Here is a 17,749-nt window from a genome sequence, read left to right as displayed (position 1 = left end):
TCCGAGAATTCAGAATAGCCGCCCGCGTGAAGTGCGTATCTTGGCTATGTAAAATGACATTAGACCGACTTCTATTATGATTTTCTATCATGAATGAGCCACTCATCAATTCTTTCTAATTCATGATACTGTTTCACATGCATTTGGCCCCCCCGATGGAGTTTATTCATAGTTTGTAAGTAAAAACGCCCCCCTCTTGTAGTATTAAATGTTCATTTCAATCTTTCTTTCTTGTTTTTTTTTGGCTTCTTGTTACTTGAATGCAAGGTGATCTTGATTTCAGAAATTTCTACTAGATTTCTGTTTACTATTTTATAATACTTAAAAAGGGATAGTCTACAAATTATTGTACAAGGTTCCTTTTATTTTTTTCTTCAGAATTTCTTAATAGGGTTTTTTTTTTCCTTCCTTGAGTCTTTATTTTAGCACTTTAGGAGCGACTAGATGGAAAGTAAATATTGGGAAGGAGCACTGTTAATGGTCAGAATGCAAATAACCTCATAACACAGGGATCAAAGATAGTCAAAGATTAAGTTCAATTGTACGAGGAACAACACCATTGCAGATAGTTGAGTATAAAAATATTCTTTTGATTTGGAAAAAACAATGTAAAATACCCTTTTAAAAAAATCAATATATTTGTCATTTAGCATTTCTAGTGTTTTTTTTTCCAATTTCTCAAATTTTCCTAATAACTTTTTTCTTTAAACAGGATCAATAGTAGTTTTTCACTTACCCTCTTGATAAATCAAACCTATAATCTCTTGATTATAGGTGAAATATTTTTCCAACTAGACCACATTTCACTGTCCTAATAACTTCAATAACATTAGCTTGGATATATACACATGCATAGGCCAAGATACTGAGCACTTGGAAATTTGGTGCTTTAATTTACCACACAAATTGATTATGTATTGAATTTTTACAATACTTGATAAATAATTAATGAAAATTTAGGTTCCATTTGAATTGTAATTTTCTTGAGTTTTTATTAAAAATATATACTGTAAAAATTTGATGTATGTACGGTAGCAATTGGAGTGTTGTCACCAAAAAGAATAAATGGCTACGGGAAGTGCGAAGTTGCATGCTCTCCAATTGCGATTGGACTACTCCTCTTTATCTGATGGTTCTTTTATCTTAATTTTTGACAAACAAATTTAAAGTGAGATGTAGTGGCTAGTTCTGGGCCTTTTAGTGTAACTAATGCAAAACAAAACTTCTATTGGGCCTATATCAATCTTGGCCCAATGGAGCCCACACCAGCTCCGTTCGCCTTATAAATTTCCTTTCCATCAGTTCAAAATTCAATCTTTACCGCCACCAACTCCTTCATCTTACACACAGTCTCACACAAAAACACGCAGAGATGACGCATCAGAAAAATCAATCGGTTGCAGATCGCCGAAAATCGATCTCCGATCGCCGTTTCAAGGTACGGCAGGTTAAAATTGCTAATGTAAAACTTAAATTTCTCTCTCTCTCTCGATCAATCTCCATTCATCGGATTGGAATTGTCGCTTTTAGTTTTGGAATTCTTTCAGTTGTTATTCAATATCCTTGCAGAATGAAAAAAAGAGCTCAAGTTCCGAAAGTTTGGGTTTCTTTTCTGAATCACCAAAGGACTGGAACGATTTCGCGTCGATCATGGAGAAGTCGGACGAGAATCTTCTCAGTGAATCAGCTGAGGTTGTTCGAAAATCTTGCTTTTTCTAGCTACATTTCGTTTTGAGCTTTCAAGTGGTAAATGTTGATTTCACAATTGATTGTGTCTCTGACTGCAAAGTGATTTGATGAATGTAAAACAGCAGAGAAGGGAAAAAGAAAAGAATAAAAGTTTTTTGATTCTGCTTGACAATCATTGTCGCTTGTATTGTTTACTTTTCTTTTGCTCATCATCTTGGCGATTGGAAGGGAGATATTTATGGACTCTGAGAGGAAAATTCTGGCAATGCTTTGTTGGATTGTTTATGCAATTATGTACTTATATATTTCTAATTGCAAATGTAATATCAGTTTATTGTTAATTTTTCAAATGAAAAGCTCTATCAGTATTCATTAGAGCCTGGGGATCAAGTTTTGCCGAGAACCGCTGATTCGGAATCTCTGTATCTTTGTATTCTGTTTCTCTTTATTTTTTGTTTATTTTTATTTTATTTTTTCTGCTTGATCTGTCTCCTCGAAAAGTGATGTTATTTCTGCTGCTTTCAGAGGGAATTTTTGGTGATTAAATACTTGTGATTTGCTGTTATAACCATTTGAGTAGTTTGGAGTTCAAACACTTTGGATGCTTTTCAATTTTTCATGATGCAAATTTTCTTTAAAACAGCATTTCTGTGACTAATTTTCCCCCCTTAGATTCGTGTATTGTTATTTGATTCTACTGCATGGGGCTTTTGATGGCTAGCGTGTTTTAGGAGACCTGAGAGAATATTTACTTGTTATTTAGAGCTTGCGTAATTGCTGATGGAAGAGTTTTACGAGTTTAGAATTATTGAGCTGATTTAAAATGTTTTTCTGGTACAGAATGGAATTGATTTATTGAGTCCAGACACTTCACTTGCATTGGCCACTGTTGCTTCATCTGATCTCTCCCCTCTGTCATCAATAACCATGTCTGATGAGCACGAAGAAGCTACAGACACAACTGATCCATCTACAACAGGGAGCTTAACTAGTGTTGAGGCAGAGCTAGTAGTGAAACTTCTTAACAGAGCTATAAAGTCAAGAGGCACGAACTTGAAAACTAAGAAGGTTTTGGATGCTTTGGTTAATCTCGTTGTTGAAGAGTTCATTCAGTTGCCTGAGGAGAAGGACAGCTTCAATGAACTCATGGCCAAAAAAGCCAATCTTGTTGTTCTGAGCTTCTTGCTGTGGACCATTGCAGTCTTTGCAGCTCTTTTCTTCTCTGGAAGCCAACGATCCTTCAGTGGAGCAATACCACCAACCTGAAGGATGTTTGCTGCTTGATTAACTGATAAAAATCAGCTTTTTCTGCAGTCTTTACTTCTCCCACTGGATGCAGGTGAAAACTGGATGTTCTTGGGTTTTGATATGCTTTTACCTTTAGCTTGTGGCATTATAGCTACAGTAAGTTTGGAAGATTTGATAATTGTGTAAAAATCAGATAAAGCAAAATTTTGGATTTAGTTAGATTGCATTGCCTCTTACTGGTTTACTGCACTGGATGCAACACATTTCTCTCCTGGATAAGTGTAACATGTGTCATCCTTAAGAGTTCTGCGTTGTAATTTTCGAATGTGAATGTGCTTCCTTGCGGAAAAGCTGTAAGTAAAGCCCCTATGCTGAAGAGTACACTTCACCATAAACAGATGTGTTACTTTGGGCTGAATATATGCTTGTTGCAGGCGTGAGTACTTTCAATTATGGTGGTTATGAGATAGTTTTACATCCCTTTCCTTATTGTTTGTCTTTTTAATTATCACTTGACCTTGAATTCGTGTCTAAATTGAGACATGATTATCATACAACGAGAAAATACTAAAGGCAAATAAAACCAAATAGATCCATATGGCTGTCTACTGCATTTTGCATTTATTTTAACAGTCTTTGGCCTGCCTGGAACTCTGCGTTGCTTTGTGATCAATCATTGTTTCACTAAAATTCTAAAGTATTAAAAATTCATCCTGATGAACCTAAAAGAGGACAGCTGTTGAACTCCTCGGACCCAAGGAAGAGAATTCGACCCTTTGACATAGGAAATGCCTGAGTCATACATAATTCTCCTCTTCGAATGTAATTTCTCCCTTCTGTTGTGAACTGATTTTGCTCCTGTCTGTGCTAAAGAAATATCACCTTTGCTGAGAAAATGCAGAGTTTAGAAAGTTTGAGCATCTCAACGTAAGTTTTTATCAGCTATGACGTGGCTTGAGGTAATTATTTCTTGGTCAATGAATATATGCGCTCTGAAGCTCTGGAAAATTTCCGTTGTTGGCCTTGTTAAAGGCTTCTAATTCTGTTCATTATAGCTTGCTTTCAGATGATTTCTTGAAGTCATTTAATAGATAGGAGATCATACTTGACCACGTTGCCTGACTGAGGGCTCAGAGCACATATTGTAGAATTAGCTGTGGCAGGATCTGAAAATTGTAACATGGCTTCATTGATGCTAGTTTACTAATTACTACTGTCTTTTCAAAAAACAAAATTTTTTTTTGTTTGATACTATTCCTCTTTTGCTGTAAGTTGGTGCCCTAACTGTTTGCACTAATACTTGAGGTATAAATATAAATTATCCGCCAGAGAAAGAAATTAGTTTGGTATATGATGGAGTTATTCAGGGGGACCAATTTTCACACTCTTAGTTATGGTAAAAAAGCTATAAAACTACAGATGATGCCCTGAAATTCTCTATTTTTGTGCTGCCAATTGATTTCAGTACAGCAGTAACAATTTCAGTGGAAAATGAAGAGATGAGTCTTGAAGAAACAGAGCCTCACTGGTCCCTATTTCATGGGGGTGGACTGTGAAGACAATTCCAGCATCACCTGGTGCACTGAGATCAATTCAGCCATTTCTAAACTCCAGTATGCCCTTGCTACTACTTTTTACAGTATCCATCTATTATTGGAAAAATTAATGATCAGATTTGGCTGTTATTGCATTTTGTCCTTTTTCTCTTATTGTTAAGTTTTTTAATGCTTACTGGTAATCTTGTGTTTGGTTTTTTTAGGTTGATAGACCAAAAACTGAATGTGTGCTTTTTGACCAACGGATCCAATAAGATTAAATAGAGAAGCTTCTCAGCACCTCATTCATTATTGTTTTAACCCCTCTATGTTCTGCTTCAAATTCATTACCAAGAAATGCCAATTTTGAAAACAATCTCCAATATACGAAAGAAGCAAAACTAGCAATTACTCTAGACATGGAAGGTGGAGAAGATTAACCCCAAAAAATGAAGAGATACGTGACGTCTGATAGTAGTAAATCCTTAGTGAGTCAATGCTGGCAAAAAACAGATACTCTGTAAGTTCCCAAACCTCTCACTTGCATGATGCACCACAATACCAGCAAGCAGAGGGGTCCAGTAATTGCCCAAGTAAACACACGTAAAAATGATTCAGAGTACCTATAAAAAGCATATTGATCAAGCCAATCTTCCTACGCAATTGCAAAACAATTGAAGTAGGAGAATTGCTATATGTTTGTTTGTAGTACTCTTGTTTTTTTGGGTTTTGGCTAACAGTTGCCCAAGTAGCACTCATTAAGAAGGTCTTATGCATTAATTTTTTAACAAAAGTAAAAAATAATTTTAAAAACTTTTACATACAAGAGATGCATTAAATGTCCCAGTGCGTATTCATATAATAACTTAGATGTGATTTTAGATACATTATTGAACCGTCAGAAAAGTTCCTTGTTTTTTTTTTTGGTAAGTTTATCCACTTCAATTTTACAAACTCGAACTATTACAATGAACTCGTAAATAATGGGATAAATCACAGGAGAATTGGATTAACTTTACAATTGCTAGACTTAAAACTTCTAATTTTTGATGCTTCATTCGTTGATTATCTCAATGCTAAACCAAGTCCTCAATGACATTTTACTTGGTGCTTTTAATTTACCATATCCACTGTATTCGTATGGTTTCTTGAAAAACTGTTTTAAGTGGGTACAAGATCAATGAAGTAAAAATTATTCTATTAGCAGATATGAATGTGATACAAAAATAGGACAGCACCCACGGTTTAATCAACATTGGTCTTGTTGCTGGTTTTCTCTAGAAATGGCAAGGAATTAGGTAGTGCTTTGTTTCCTAGGGGCGAGTATCGGAATATCAGAAAATGGAGAGGGACCATCTGAATCAAAATGGATTAGCTACAGAAAATATATGCCCACCACTTAAAGATCATTGAATATTTAGAGGAGAATTTGTGGTACATATGAATCAAATGCCTTTTCCTTATATCATTCAAACGATTGGACTAATAGCAATCTCATTTAACTTGGATACTTCTTGTTGGATATTTTAAAATGTTATAGGGTAACATTTAAGAGATATTTTAACAATTTTCACATATAGTACATATTATTGTTGACTTTTTCAATGTAAGTCTTGATCATTTCCATGCAGCAAATCCTGGCTCCTGGGATTTTTAAGGCTTGAAGACTCAATCTCGTAAAAGTTTTTGTAAGTCAAGATAAATGGCATCCAGGAGGCATGAAAAGCCCAAAACTGCCAGATTCCATTTTAAAGATTTTTCCTATGAAAACAATCATGATGTATTGTGTTAGACTGGTAGTTGATACTTGAAATCTTTTGGTAAGTTATACATCCAGATTGGGAAAATTAAAAAAAAAAAAGAGAAGAAAAAAGAAACACTAACATATTATTGCGATTGACTTAGATCACTAAAATACAAACAATAGCATTCTAATAGGTTATCAAGAAATCATCTTTGGAGATTTGGGTGACATGACTTCAACTGACTGGTAGATACATAAATTGCCAATAGGTCATTATCCAGAAATTAATTCCCCAAGGAGTTAGGTTGGTAGACTATTTGGCACTTATAAATTACGGTCCCATCTCTATGTGAAATTAAAACAAGGGGCAATTAATAAGAGGAAGAAAATGTTGAGACATCCTCAAATAAAACTCTTTTTTTTTTTTTTGGAGAAATCAAATAAAACTTTTCAATGGATAGGATTTGTGGTAGACATTTAAAAAATGAGAATGAGGGGGACTTCAAACAATAGCACTATTTATGCATGTGAATTTCGATTGTTAAAAAAAAAAAAAAAAGGTGTCACTCTGGATTCTCCGTGGACCTTCTTTGAGACACTAATGATATTATAGTACATAAGTTTCCTATTGTTAGTGGAGAAAGATCCATTTAGAATTGTTGAAATTGATATGCATATTTGTCAAAAACTTCAAAGTTGTTAATTCTAGACCACTAATTATATTATAGCACGTAAGTTTCCTATTGTTAGTGGAAAAAGATCCATTTAGAATTCTTGCAAACTGATAGGTATATTATTGTTCTTTCTGAGCATGTCATATTGTCATCTTGTACAAATTTCAAATTCCTATACTACAAGGAAACGATAAGCATACATGTTTCTTCTCATTGTGGATGAGTTTAGTGGGATAATCCTATATTTGTTGTTTAATGATGGCATTTGGCTAATTATCCCTGCACCATAAATAAATCGAAGTTCAAATGCTAAATATCCAAAATAAAAAAGATTAATTTTTTACACAGACAGTGTATACACCATCTAAGGGTGAGCAAATTTGGTATGTATCGAATTCATACCCGAATTCAAATTCAATTTGGTAATTTGAAATCGGGTATTTGGTAATTTGGTACAAAAGTGGTATTTATCGAATTCATCGAATTCTAATATGATATGAAATAAGTAATGAGATTATGAATTTGGTAATAACCGATTTCGAATTCGTTTATAAAAAATTGGTTTAGTATTAGTATATACTACTAATATATTATTATATTATATAGGTAAATGCTATTAATAATAGTTAGTATATGGTATTATCATGTACTTATGATAATAATAATATATAATAATGTACAATATACTATTTTAGTATTTGTTAATTGTTATATGACTATAATAATACAAATATACAACAATACATAACATAACTATAATACTTATTATTTTATACATGATGACTAGAATTAGATAATAATTAATAAGTATAGGTATAATACATAACTATATTTAAGTATAACTATAATACTTATTATTTTAATTAGGTTGGAAACTACAGTTAAAGGATTCAGTAAATTTTCTTTTAAGATGAATTCGGTTAACCCAAATTCATTACCGTTTCTGAATTCAAATTCGGAATTGAATGAATTTGGGTATCTCCAATTCGGATTTGAAAGCGGTTTAGATTTCTGTAAGTCCAATAACCGAATTTACCGAATTCATATAACCGAATTACCGAATATGCATCGTTTGCTCACCCCTAACCATCACCATTGAATACATAACAACTTATTTTAATTTAAATTTAAAATTCAAATTTTGCTCATGTGTTATGTATTCAATCTTGATAATGTATATACTGTCAGTGTATATAAAATTTACTAAAACAAATTCAAATGCTAAAGAAAGACTACTAAAATGGGAAGATATGTACACAATGGCGCATTTGGGCGGTTTTATGTCAGAGCGTGCATAAAATTGGAAGAATTAAATCTAGTTGGGCTATGTAAGAGACATAAAGGTTGTGTAAAAATTGGTCGTCACCGTCTCTGATTTGTTTTCACTGGTCTTTGTCCCATCTTATATGTAAACATGTTTGTGAGTGAAATTTGAAAGTAATTTTGATATAATAAGGATAGATAACTTCGCCTGTGAAGACCTAGAAAGGGTTAATAACGCAAAACCAGTATTCTATTATGAGAGACAAAATTCAAGAAATTGTCAAAAACAATGGAATGAACGGCATATTCTACTTTTTATAGTATTTGGATTGGGATCATTTCTTTCCATACAAAATGACAAACAAAACTTGGAACACTATATAGAGCAAAAGATAAAATAGTAAAAAAAAAATAATTAGATGCACACACAAACATTGACCAAATCGAAGATGTAATATTGTTCTTGCAAACGCATTACACAGCAATACAGAACCATCTAATCAAGTATCAACTTTTCTGCCCGATTGACCTTGTCTTAATTAAACTAGTAGCCTGTACTACTTTTTTTTTGTCGATAGGATAATTTCCTACACTAGGGAAAAGGGAGGATTTGAAGAAATCTTGAGATAATTCGGAGAAAACTGAATCACCATCGAACTAGACAGGTGTATTATGCACCCACGTGGACTTTTTAAGAAATGTCATATTTAATTGTGATAAATTGACGAGACTAATGCATTGGTGATAGCCACCCGTTCAAAAGGCTGGTGGTTAACTAGTAGTCTCTACTACGAACCTTTTGTACTCTCCAAATTCCCTTCTCGTTAGTTCATTGTCCTGACGAAGAAATTGAAACAATGGCACATTGGCGCTGCCGGCCTATGCTTCCTAAACTAAGCTCTAATCGATACCAAATAAAATATAGACTTTCTTTCTCATGCCTCTTATTTTGATATAAATTTGCATTAACACAATCCAACTTCTTAGCCGAACCTTTTCACCCACCAAAAAGTTACATTCCTTCCTCAGTTTTTCACTCTCAAACTGCTTTATCACTTTGGATAATAAAGACTTTTTGGAGGAGCAAAACAATGAAGAACAAGTTTGCCCTTTGTTTTCGACCTGTTGTACTCGAAACAGAAGAACCTGATCCTGATGAGCATGATCACAACAGTGTTATCGATGATGTTGCGGTTTCTAAGGCTATCATCGTTGCAAAAGCACAGAAGAAGAAAAATAGAATGATCCCACAAGTAATGAGCCCTTCAACCTTGGATGGTAATGGTGGAAATCTTCGAGTTCCTTGCTTTCCTCTCCCTAAAACACACTCAAGAAAAACCCTCCCAGGAGTTCTCAAATCCATCTTATATGAAACCTCACCTGTAAGTTTATACAAAGAAAAAATTTTCTAGCCATTCTGTTTTTCTTTCCAATATTTTTGTGAGCAGGGTTTTTTTTTATTTTCTGCAGAGAATGAGGGTCCAAAATGGAAAAATTCGTCAACTGACACCCCCAGAAAAGACTGATGATCATGTAGAAGAAAGCATTAGTCCTTCGGTGAAAGTGGATGATGATAAACGAGTGAAATTCAAGAAAGTGAAAGAGGCTAATATTTCTGAAGAAAACGAAATTATTTCAAGAATTTCTTCATCATCTTCTTTTTCTTCTTCAAGTACGGTAAGCTCATCATCTAATCAATCATCAACAGACTTCAGATCACTATCCATGAAAAGGGCCTTAGCAAGATCAAGGTCCAATTCATTTGATCAGAAGAAAAGAGCAAAGACTTCTAAGCCAAATGACAAAACATTGGATTTCTCCTCTTCAGATGGCGGTAAAGATAAAGGCTTAGTTTTTTATTGGATGGTTTTGTCCCTATTAGCTACCATCTTATGGGGCAAGATTTTTGCAATCCCTTTGGCCTCATTGTGGCTGTACTCTATTCCTCGCCGGAGAAGTGGGATGGAACAAAGGCTGCCGGAAAATAAGGCCGGGAAGTTGCCGGAGATAGAGCCACCTAAGTCTAGGGAATATAAGAAGAAAATCATAATGGAAGGCTTGCTTGAGAGGAAGCCACTGCAGCAGAAAGCATTAAATTTTTGACGTGAAAGGAAAATTAACTTTTTGCGTGTATGAATGTGTAAATACTTTGATGTCGTCCCCTGTCATTGAAAGCACTTAGCAATCTCTCTTTTCCATTTCCATGTTGACAATTTTGGGAGGATTGCATCAAAGAAATATGGTAATGTTCTCCTTGTCTTACATTAAATTGATCCTTGTAATAGGAATGATGATTGATACTTACTAGAAGCTTGTAATTGAGTAGGCATTTGAAAGTAGTTAATGGAATGGTTATCTTATTTTTGGGTGGTTTGTACCATAGTTATTAAAATCAAATCGGGCATAAGGGCATCAACTCGACAAGAGGACTGAGTTGGGAGGTCAAGTAGTTCCGTTGGATCACACTATATAATAAAAAAATATATAATATAATTAAATAAATATATAAATTATAACATAAGTACAAAAATTTTCAAATATTAACAAGTTATAACCTATTCTTATTTAATAGTTCATACACACAATCCATACCCATACGTGTTCTTTAGTTCATGAATTCATATTGATATTATAAATAAATATAAACGATATATCTAAGTGTCAAAGAAAGAGAGAAACCCTAATTCTCAAATCCCTTTTCAAATTTTCTCATATAATTATCAAAAAAATGACAATGCCTATGTTGGTGTGGCTAGTCAAATTAAAAAATTGGGTAAAAAGATAATTTTAGAAAAATTTTCAAAACCCACTGGGTTTGGTGGGTTACAGGTTCGACCATCCGGGTCAAACGATTTAAAGCGAATCATTTGCAATTTCGATCCAATTGCTAAAACAACCCAATTCCATGGTTGGTCCACCAATTTGACCGGTTCAACCGCCGAACCGCATCAGATTTAATAACTATGATTTGGACTGCGTGCATGTCGAAAGTAAAATATTTAATCTAATACTCCATTAGCCAGACTAAAAGAATGTCATTTTTTATTTACTTTTTAAATTGCAGTAAACGTTACTGTCTTCATTCTGATCGACTAATAATATTTATTTATTAACTACGATAGAAAATACAATAATTTTGTATATTAAGGATATATTTTCAATCTCAATTCAATTTACAAGTATTGGTCAGGTCATCTAGTATTCAACTAATCTATCACATATACATAAAAATACTAACAATTATTATCCTCTCTTGCATTTATATATTTTTTCTATTTAATCTTGTCTATCCTATTTTATATTTATTTACTTTCTCTAATTAATCTTATATTTTTAAAAATATAACACCTGAAATATATTATAACGAGTGCTATATGAACATTCGTTAGGCAAACCGTATTTGCAATCTGTCCTCTTCAACTCTTCGAATTGATAATAGACAAGTTTACGACGAGACTGCAATAGACACATGGATTACAAAACCACAAACTACTCCTATTACCTTTTATTTTTCTTCGAGCTTAAGTATGTGTCACCATGGGACAAAGTACCACCTTATCTATTCTTTCTCCTTGTTTTTTGTCCTCCAAAAAACAAAACTTATCTGTTCTTCTTCTTCTTCTTTTTTTCAAGTTCTTTTGCTTCTCTTTTGTTGGATAATGGATCCGAGACAGCATGGTGCTCACATTCACTACAATTTTTAATGCTGATACCTTTTCAATCAAAAGTTGTCCATAAATGAATATACAGTGCTACAACAGTTACCCAAAACTGTAGTGAATATCTATCTCATCTCCCTATCAAAGTAAACAAGAAAGGCAATTAAATAGCTACAAATATTCCAGTGCCATAAAGGTGCCGCTTAAACAATTATGTATGAGGCCCACAAATCGCACAAAGTTGAGTTCTTCACAAAAGTCAAGGCCAGGAATTTGCTATCTAGGCTATCTAAGTTGAACGAGAAAGAAAGGAATGAAATAGCAGTAGAAAAATTTATAAAAAAAAAAAAAAAAAGAGACAGAAAAGACAGATACAATGCAAATGTACACTAGACAAGTTATTAATTTTTTCTAATTTCAATTTTCTTTTTGGTACAAATGGAAAGGCTATTTAAAGTGACTGGGTCCCATCTCGTGTTTCATGCTAAGCAATTGTTCATATTTACAAGTCAAGAATTCATTATCATAAAGAGCCAAATGGAAAGAATTGGATGCTTTGGAACCATGCAATAATATAGGTGATTATTGTGGTTGTGGGCTAAAGTATTAATGCAACAAAAAGGATTAGAGGTGTATGTCAGTAGAAATCTGCCATTTGGTAAATGGTTAGTTACATCCAAGGAGCCATCATGTGAATCCCTTTATCATCCCACTTCAGCAAAATCAATCTCTTCTTGGTTAAGGACATTTTTGTGTCATTAAAGTGTAATTAAAGTTAGCCTTAAAATATGTTGATTTGGCCATGTTAATTATGAGCCTGACAGCTCTTGTGCTGTCCACTAGAACCATCAAACCACGGCTAGTTACATGATGATGATGATAATTCAGTCCATTTGGACTAATATCAATATGGCTATTTTCAACCTACTTAGTCTAAGTGGAAAATTTGATGATTAGATTATGGAATCCCATTTTTGGTCATATGGTAAAATGAAAACATAGGAATCAACAGCTAATAGAATATTTTCCGACTCATGCATGGAAATCCAAATTCATGTTCCATTAAAAGGCCAAAAAAAAAAATTAAGGCATCTAAAAATTGTATTAGTTCATCTTAAGTTGAAGGCTAGCAAAGGGATCTTCTTGATATTGATCCATAAGCGACAATTTTTGCCAAAAAAATAAATTAAAGAATAAATATACAAGAAAGTCAATATTGATTCCAGTTTTGCTTCTTTTTTTTTTTTTTTGGTGAATTACCGACCATGGGTCATGTAACATGCACATCAAAATTAATTCTTTCCTAAAATATTAAAAATGCATGAATCTAGCACAAAAGTAGAGCTTAGCCACTGGAATAAACTTTCCAAAGCAAGGCTCTTGGCCAGAAGTTTCATCAGCTCTTATAACTGAAGCTAAAAGGGAAAGAACAGTTGCTGTTTTACCTCGAAAAGTATATGTTACTTCGAGGGATTAGAGATAAAAAAAAAATATAGATTTTGACAATATCTAAAATTTTACAAACAATCAGAAATTTTTTTTCCCTGATTATTTCTTAAAGAAAAACCCGAGTTAAAACAGTAAAAGGGCTCTAAAGGTCAAGTTTGTTTCTGCCCTGATCGCAGAATTGACAGATCTAGCCCAAGAATGAGACCATTTATCATCAATTAGGCTTGGCTGCCAAGAATTTGCTCCCATTTGTCATCATTTGTGCTTGATATCAGGCATCTGGGTAAGATGTTACGTGATCTTGTCATATTAGATGTGGTAGACACTTCTGCAACTTACCATGAGTTTTGTTTTGTAGCACTGCACAACTTTGATTAAGTAAAAGATATGGAAGATCAATACTTAGTTGAACAGGACTACTGCTTTTGAGTTTTGACAGCTAGTTAAATAAAAGACAGGATTCTGAGCTAACCATTTGCAACTCTGATCAACTCAATTGAATTGATCAATGTACCTTGAGAAAAGCAGAAGATCTATAAACCCCAGGTAAGGCATTATATTAAGTGCTAACTGGTGACTGAAATTTTGCATAACATGTTGTTTGCAAGTACCTCGAATTTGAAGTTTACTGCATACAAAACAGCTTATAGTTACATAACATCCAAATTAAATGCTTTGACAATTAGCAAAGAATTAGCCTTCAAATGGCTACAACATTTCAATTCAAATAGAGAATATAGATCGACACAATGCTTAGGAGGGTATTATTACATATTATCTCATCTGAGCAATTACAAGCCAACTGCATCATTCGTGTGCTTGACAACCAGGAAGTTTAGCTTAGCTGCAAAAATGGTTTGCAAAAATTTGAAAAGTTTCTACCTACTAACTGATATTGCAGACTATACAGCATCCGACTGGTAATATTAAATTGCTTTCCTATTTAGACTGGGGAATCTTTGGATGATATGGTGCTCTTGGAATTTGCAGAAGTACTGGAAGTCTTGCTTTGCGCTTCTGAACTCTGGTTCGATGATGATTCAGTGAAGAAAACTATATGCTCTTGGTTGTCCACAAACGCTTGGAGAGATCGTGGTATTGGAGGTAGATTTACCTCCAAGAGTCCTTCAAGGATCTGAACTACCTGACCCATAGATGGCCTGTGATTTTCTTCATCTTGAACACACCAACATGCCACTTTACACAGTCTTGACACCTCTTCTGCATCAGCCACCCTCTCCAATTTAGGGTCTAATAAGCTGAGGATGTCACCTTCTTCAATTATGACCCTAGCAGCCCAAGTGGGAAAGAACTTCACCACTCCATCCAATGAATTCTCTGAGTTCCTTGTTCCTGATATGAATTCAAAAAGCATCATCCCGTAGCTATAAACATCTGCTTTTGCTGTTATGGCTACTCCTGATATCCACTCTGGTGCAAGAATAACCTCTTGTCCCTCTCATAGTTTTAGGACCCGACTAAAATCACGCCCCATGAGTTTTGCCAGACCAAAATCTGCTACTTTTGGACAGAGTTCAGCATCTAGAGAATGTTTCTGGCTTGATGTCGCAGTGAATGATGATTCCCTACACTTTTCATGGAGATAAGCCAACCTCTAGCTGTTCCTAGAGCAATCTGGTACCTTGTTTGAAGTCCAAAACCATGGACTCATTGTCACGGAAAAGATGAGAATCCAAAGACCTATTTTCAAGTATTCATACACCAGTAATCTCTTATCACCTTCAGAGCAAAATCCTCGAAGCCTTACAAGATTAACATGTTGGATTGTCCCAATTGTGCTAACTTTCTGTGCGAAACTGCTTTTCTCCTTGGCCTATGCTTTCAAGCTTCTTCACAGCTACACAGTTGAATCAGGCAATGTCCCCTTAAAAACAGAACCAAAACCACCTCCACCCAACTTCTCAGAGAAATTTTTTAGTTGCATTCTGCAAGTCTCTGTAGCTAAATGCCAGTAGTGAACCCTCAACAGCTTTTCCACTTCCAACCATTTTACTTCGACATCTCCAGATTACAAACAGAACCAGACCCAAGAGGACCAGCACAAGAACAACAGACCCCACAACAGCACCTATCACAATCCCTGTGGTATTCTTCCCACTTGAAAACTCAGAAGCAGCAAGTCTAACATTAATTGTTCTTCCACTACCATCATTAGCTGAAAGTTGTTCGAGACCCAAGATACCCCCATTCCAATTAGAACAACTTCCATTGCTATCGAAAGAGTAAGCGGTACAAGAACAATTATTCAGACAGGTAGACTCACATTCTCCAGCACTATCAACTGTCACAGACACAGGATTTGTAGGTAATTGCATCTGAGGGTACTCCCAAAACTTATCTTTCTTTACTTTACCACTGCTATTACTTGGACATTGCAACTCCATTTTCCTCTCGCAGCCACCAGAATAATCATTCAAATCCCAATCCTCCTCAGACTTAGGCTTGAAACCATCCAAACAATTGCAAAAAGGCAATGAATTCTCATTACAAGTACCAAATGCCCCACAATAAGCATATACTTCACATTGTTGTCTAGGTTGAGCCCAAAACATATTCCATTCCTTAGTATTATCCAACCAAGAAAGTTGCTTAATCTGCCCTGACACATCCATTATGAATCTTGATATAATTGCTGGATTGTAGAGACTATAAGTGAAGTAAGTCTCATTAGTATTATTAATATAAGTAAAATTGTATATATAATTCAACCTCATTTCAGGCACTAAGCTAAAAATATTCCCATTCCAAGGTCCACTAGTCCAATACTCTTGACTCCTATTCCACTTAATTAGATATTGATTATTACTTCGATCAAGCTCAAGAGAGAAAAGCCCTGGTGCAGGATCTTCAGAATTCTTCCAAGAAGTAAGAATCTGCAACTTTCTTGTAATTTTATTATACGAAAGCTTTCCCCCAGGCAACCATGTATGAGTAGGATTATCAAAACTTTCCCAAAGGGATGGTATAGAACTAGGATCTGATAAATTTAATGAACTTGATGATGATCCTTGAGTCAAAATAAAGTTACCATTGTCCAGAAGAACAGCAATAACAGGACTTGATCTTGAAGAAGTGGAAGTAACATTTGTGAACCAAACTGGCATCTTGGATTCATTCAAAAGTACCAAATTTTCATCTTGAATTGTGAGCTCTGAAGAATACTTGTCTTTGACTGGGATTTCTCTGTTTGCTACCCAAACTACAGTTTGCACACTAACTTTCTTGTACCATATTCCAATGTACAAGTTGGAAGAATTACCTGGTTTGAAGAATCCCAGTTCAAAGTTTCCATCTTTGGAGACGAGGGTCTGATCACCTGAAAGAGTTTGGTTAGCAGAAATGGTGTCAGCTCCAATGGATAGATGGGGCTTTAAAGAAAGGTATAAGAAGAGCAAAAGAAGCATCGGAGGGGAGATGCTTTTCTTGGTTTTCATGGTTGCATCAATTTCTGTACAGACAAGAAGGGTACAAAAAGGAGATATATAAGAAGAAGATGATGGTGAAGAAGAAGTGGAATTTGCTCAGATCATCTGAAGAATTGTGGTTGATACTTGAAAGCTTGAAGCAGAAAGTTTGTTGTGGAATGAGTTTGCAAGTTTATTTGCATCAATTTCTGTGCAGACAAGAAGGGTACAAAAAGGAGATGTATAAGAAGAAGTGGAATTTGCTCAGATCATCTGAAGAATTATGGTTGAAACTTGAAAGCTTGAAGCAGAAAGTTTTGTTGTGGAATGAGTCTGCAAGTTGATTAAAGCAGAACCCCAATTCCCTCTTGACTTCGGCAAAGACTTTTCCTCAGTTGTTTCATGGTCAACACGACAGAGTTAAAGTGGCAACTTTGCCCTTTGTCTAAGATCACATTTTCACCTCAATAATTTTTTTTAGGGTAAAAAACAAAAAAGCCCCTGTGATAAGCCTAATACACAGAAAAGTCCCCTATGATTTCTAAATATACAACACGACACCTCATGTTTTGAACTAAATTGTAAAGGTGACGAAATCTGTTAAACTTAACGGAAATGACTTATTGGAAGCTAAAAAAAAATTTTATACCTAATTTTTATCAAATATACCTATTCTACCCCTTAACTCTCAATTCTCTCTATTTAGAGAATAAAACAAATGATTTTTTTGAGCTGTTTTTTGTTTAATTATATCAGGGCATTTTGGTCATTTCGTCCATTTCCGTTAAGTTTAACGGATTCCGTCACCTTTACAATTTAGTTCAAAGCATGAGGTATCGTGTTGTATATTTTAAAACCATGGGGAACTTTTCTGTGTATTAGTTTTACCACATGGGGCTTTTTTGTTTTTTACCCTTTTTTTTATTATTTGTTTTATGCACACAATTCACATCAGGTGGCAATAATGTAGCAATAGCGAGAAATGCAACTCAATAATTATTTTAGTGTAAAAGAAATAAAGGAAAACTACCCTAAGTAGAGTAGTATTGTATTTAGGTAGGAA

At 34.5% G+C, this 17,749-nt stretch overlaps 1 protein-coding gene and 1 pseudogene across 1 annotated transcript; one reads left to right on the top strand and one right to left on the bottom strand.

The window, feature by feature from the left end:
• The first annotated feature begins 1,372 nt into the window (after nt 1–1,372).
• On the top strand, nt 1,373–3,337 carry LOC113771720. Its single transcript, XM_027316288.1, has 3 exons — nt 1,373–1,438; nt 1,570–1,692; nt 2,530–3,337. Exons 1-3 carry the CDS (start codon nt 1,373–1,375, stop codon nt 2,953–2,955), a joined length of 615 nt encoding a protein of 204 aa, XP_027172089.1. The 3' UTR covers nt 2,956–3,337.
• A 10,574-nt stretch (nt 3,338–13,911) lies between these two features.
• On the bottom strand, nt 13,912–17,019 carry LOC113770383 (annotated as a pseudogene).
• Nucleotides 17,020–17,749: the final 730 nt, after the last annotated feature.

Source organism: Coffea eugenioides, chromosome 5 (genome assembly GCF_003713205.1).
Source record: "Coffea eugenioides isolate CCC68of chromosome 5, Ceug_1.0, whole genome shotgun sequence".
Taxonomy (NCBI): Eukaryota; Viridiplantae; Streptophyta; class Magnoliopsida; order Gentianales; family Rubiaceae; genus Coffea; species Coffea eugenioides.
The sequence above is the reverse complement of the archived record's forward strand: the minus strand, read 5'-3'. Positions and strand labels throughout refer to the sequence as shown.

Coding starts and splice junctions, on each gene's coding strand:
- LOC113771720 (XM_027316288.1), top strand. CDS start 1,373: ATGACGCATCAGAAAAATCAATCGGTTGCAGATCGCCGAAAATCGATC. Junction 1,439..1,569: donor TCTCCGATCGCCGTTTCAAG/GTACGGCAGGTT, acceptor ATATCCTTGCAG/AATGAAAAAAAGAGCTCAAG. Junction 1,693..2,529: donor TTCTCAGTGAATCAGCTGAG/GTTGTTCGAAAA, acceptor TTTCTGGTACAG/AATGGAATTGATTTATTGAG.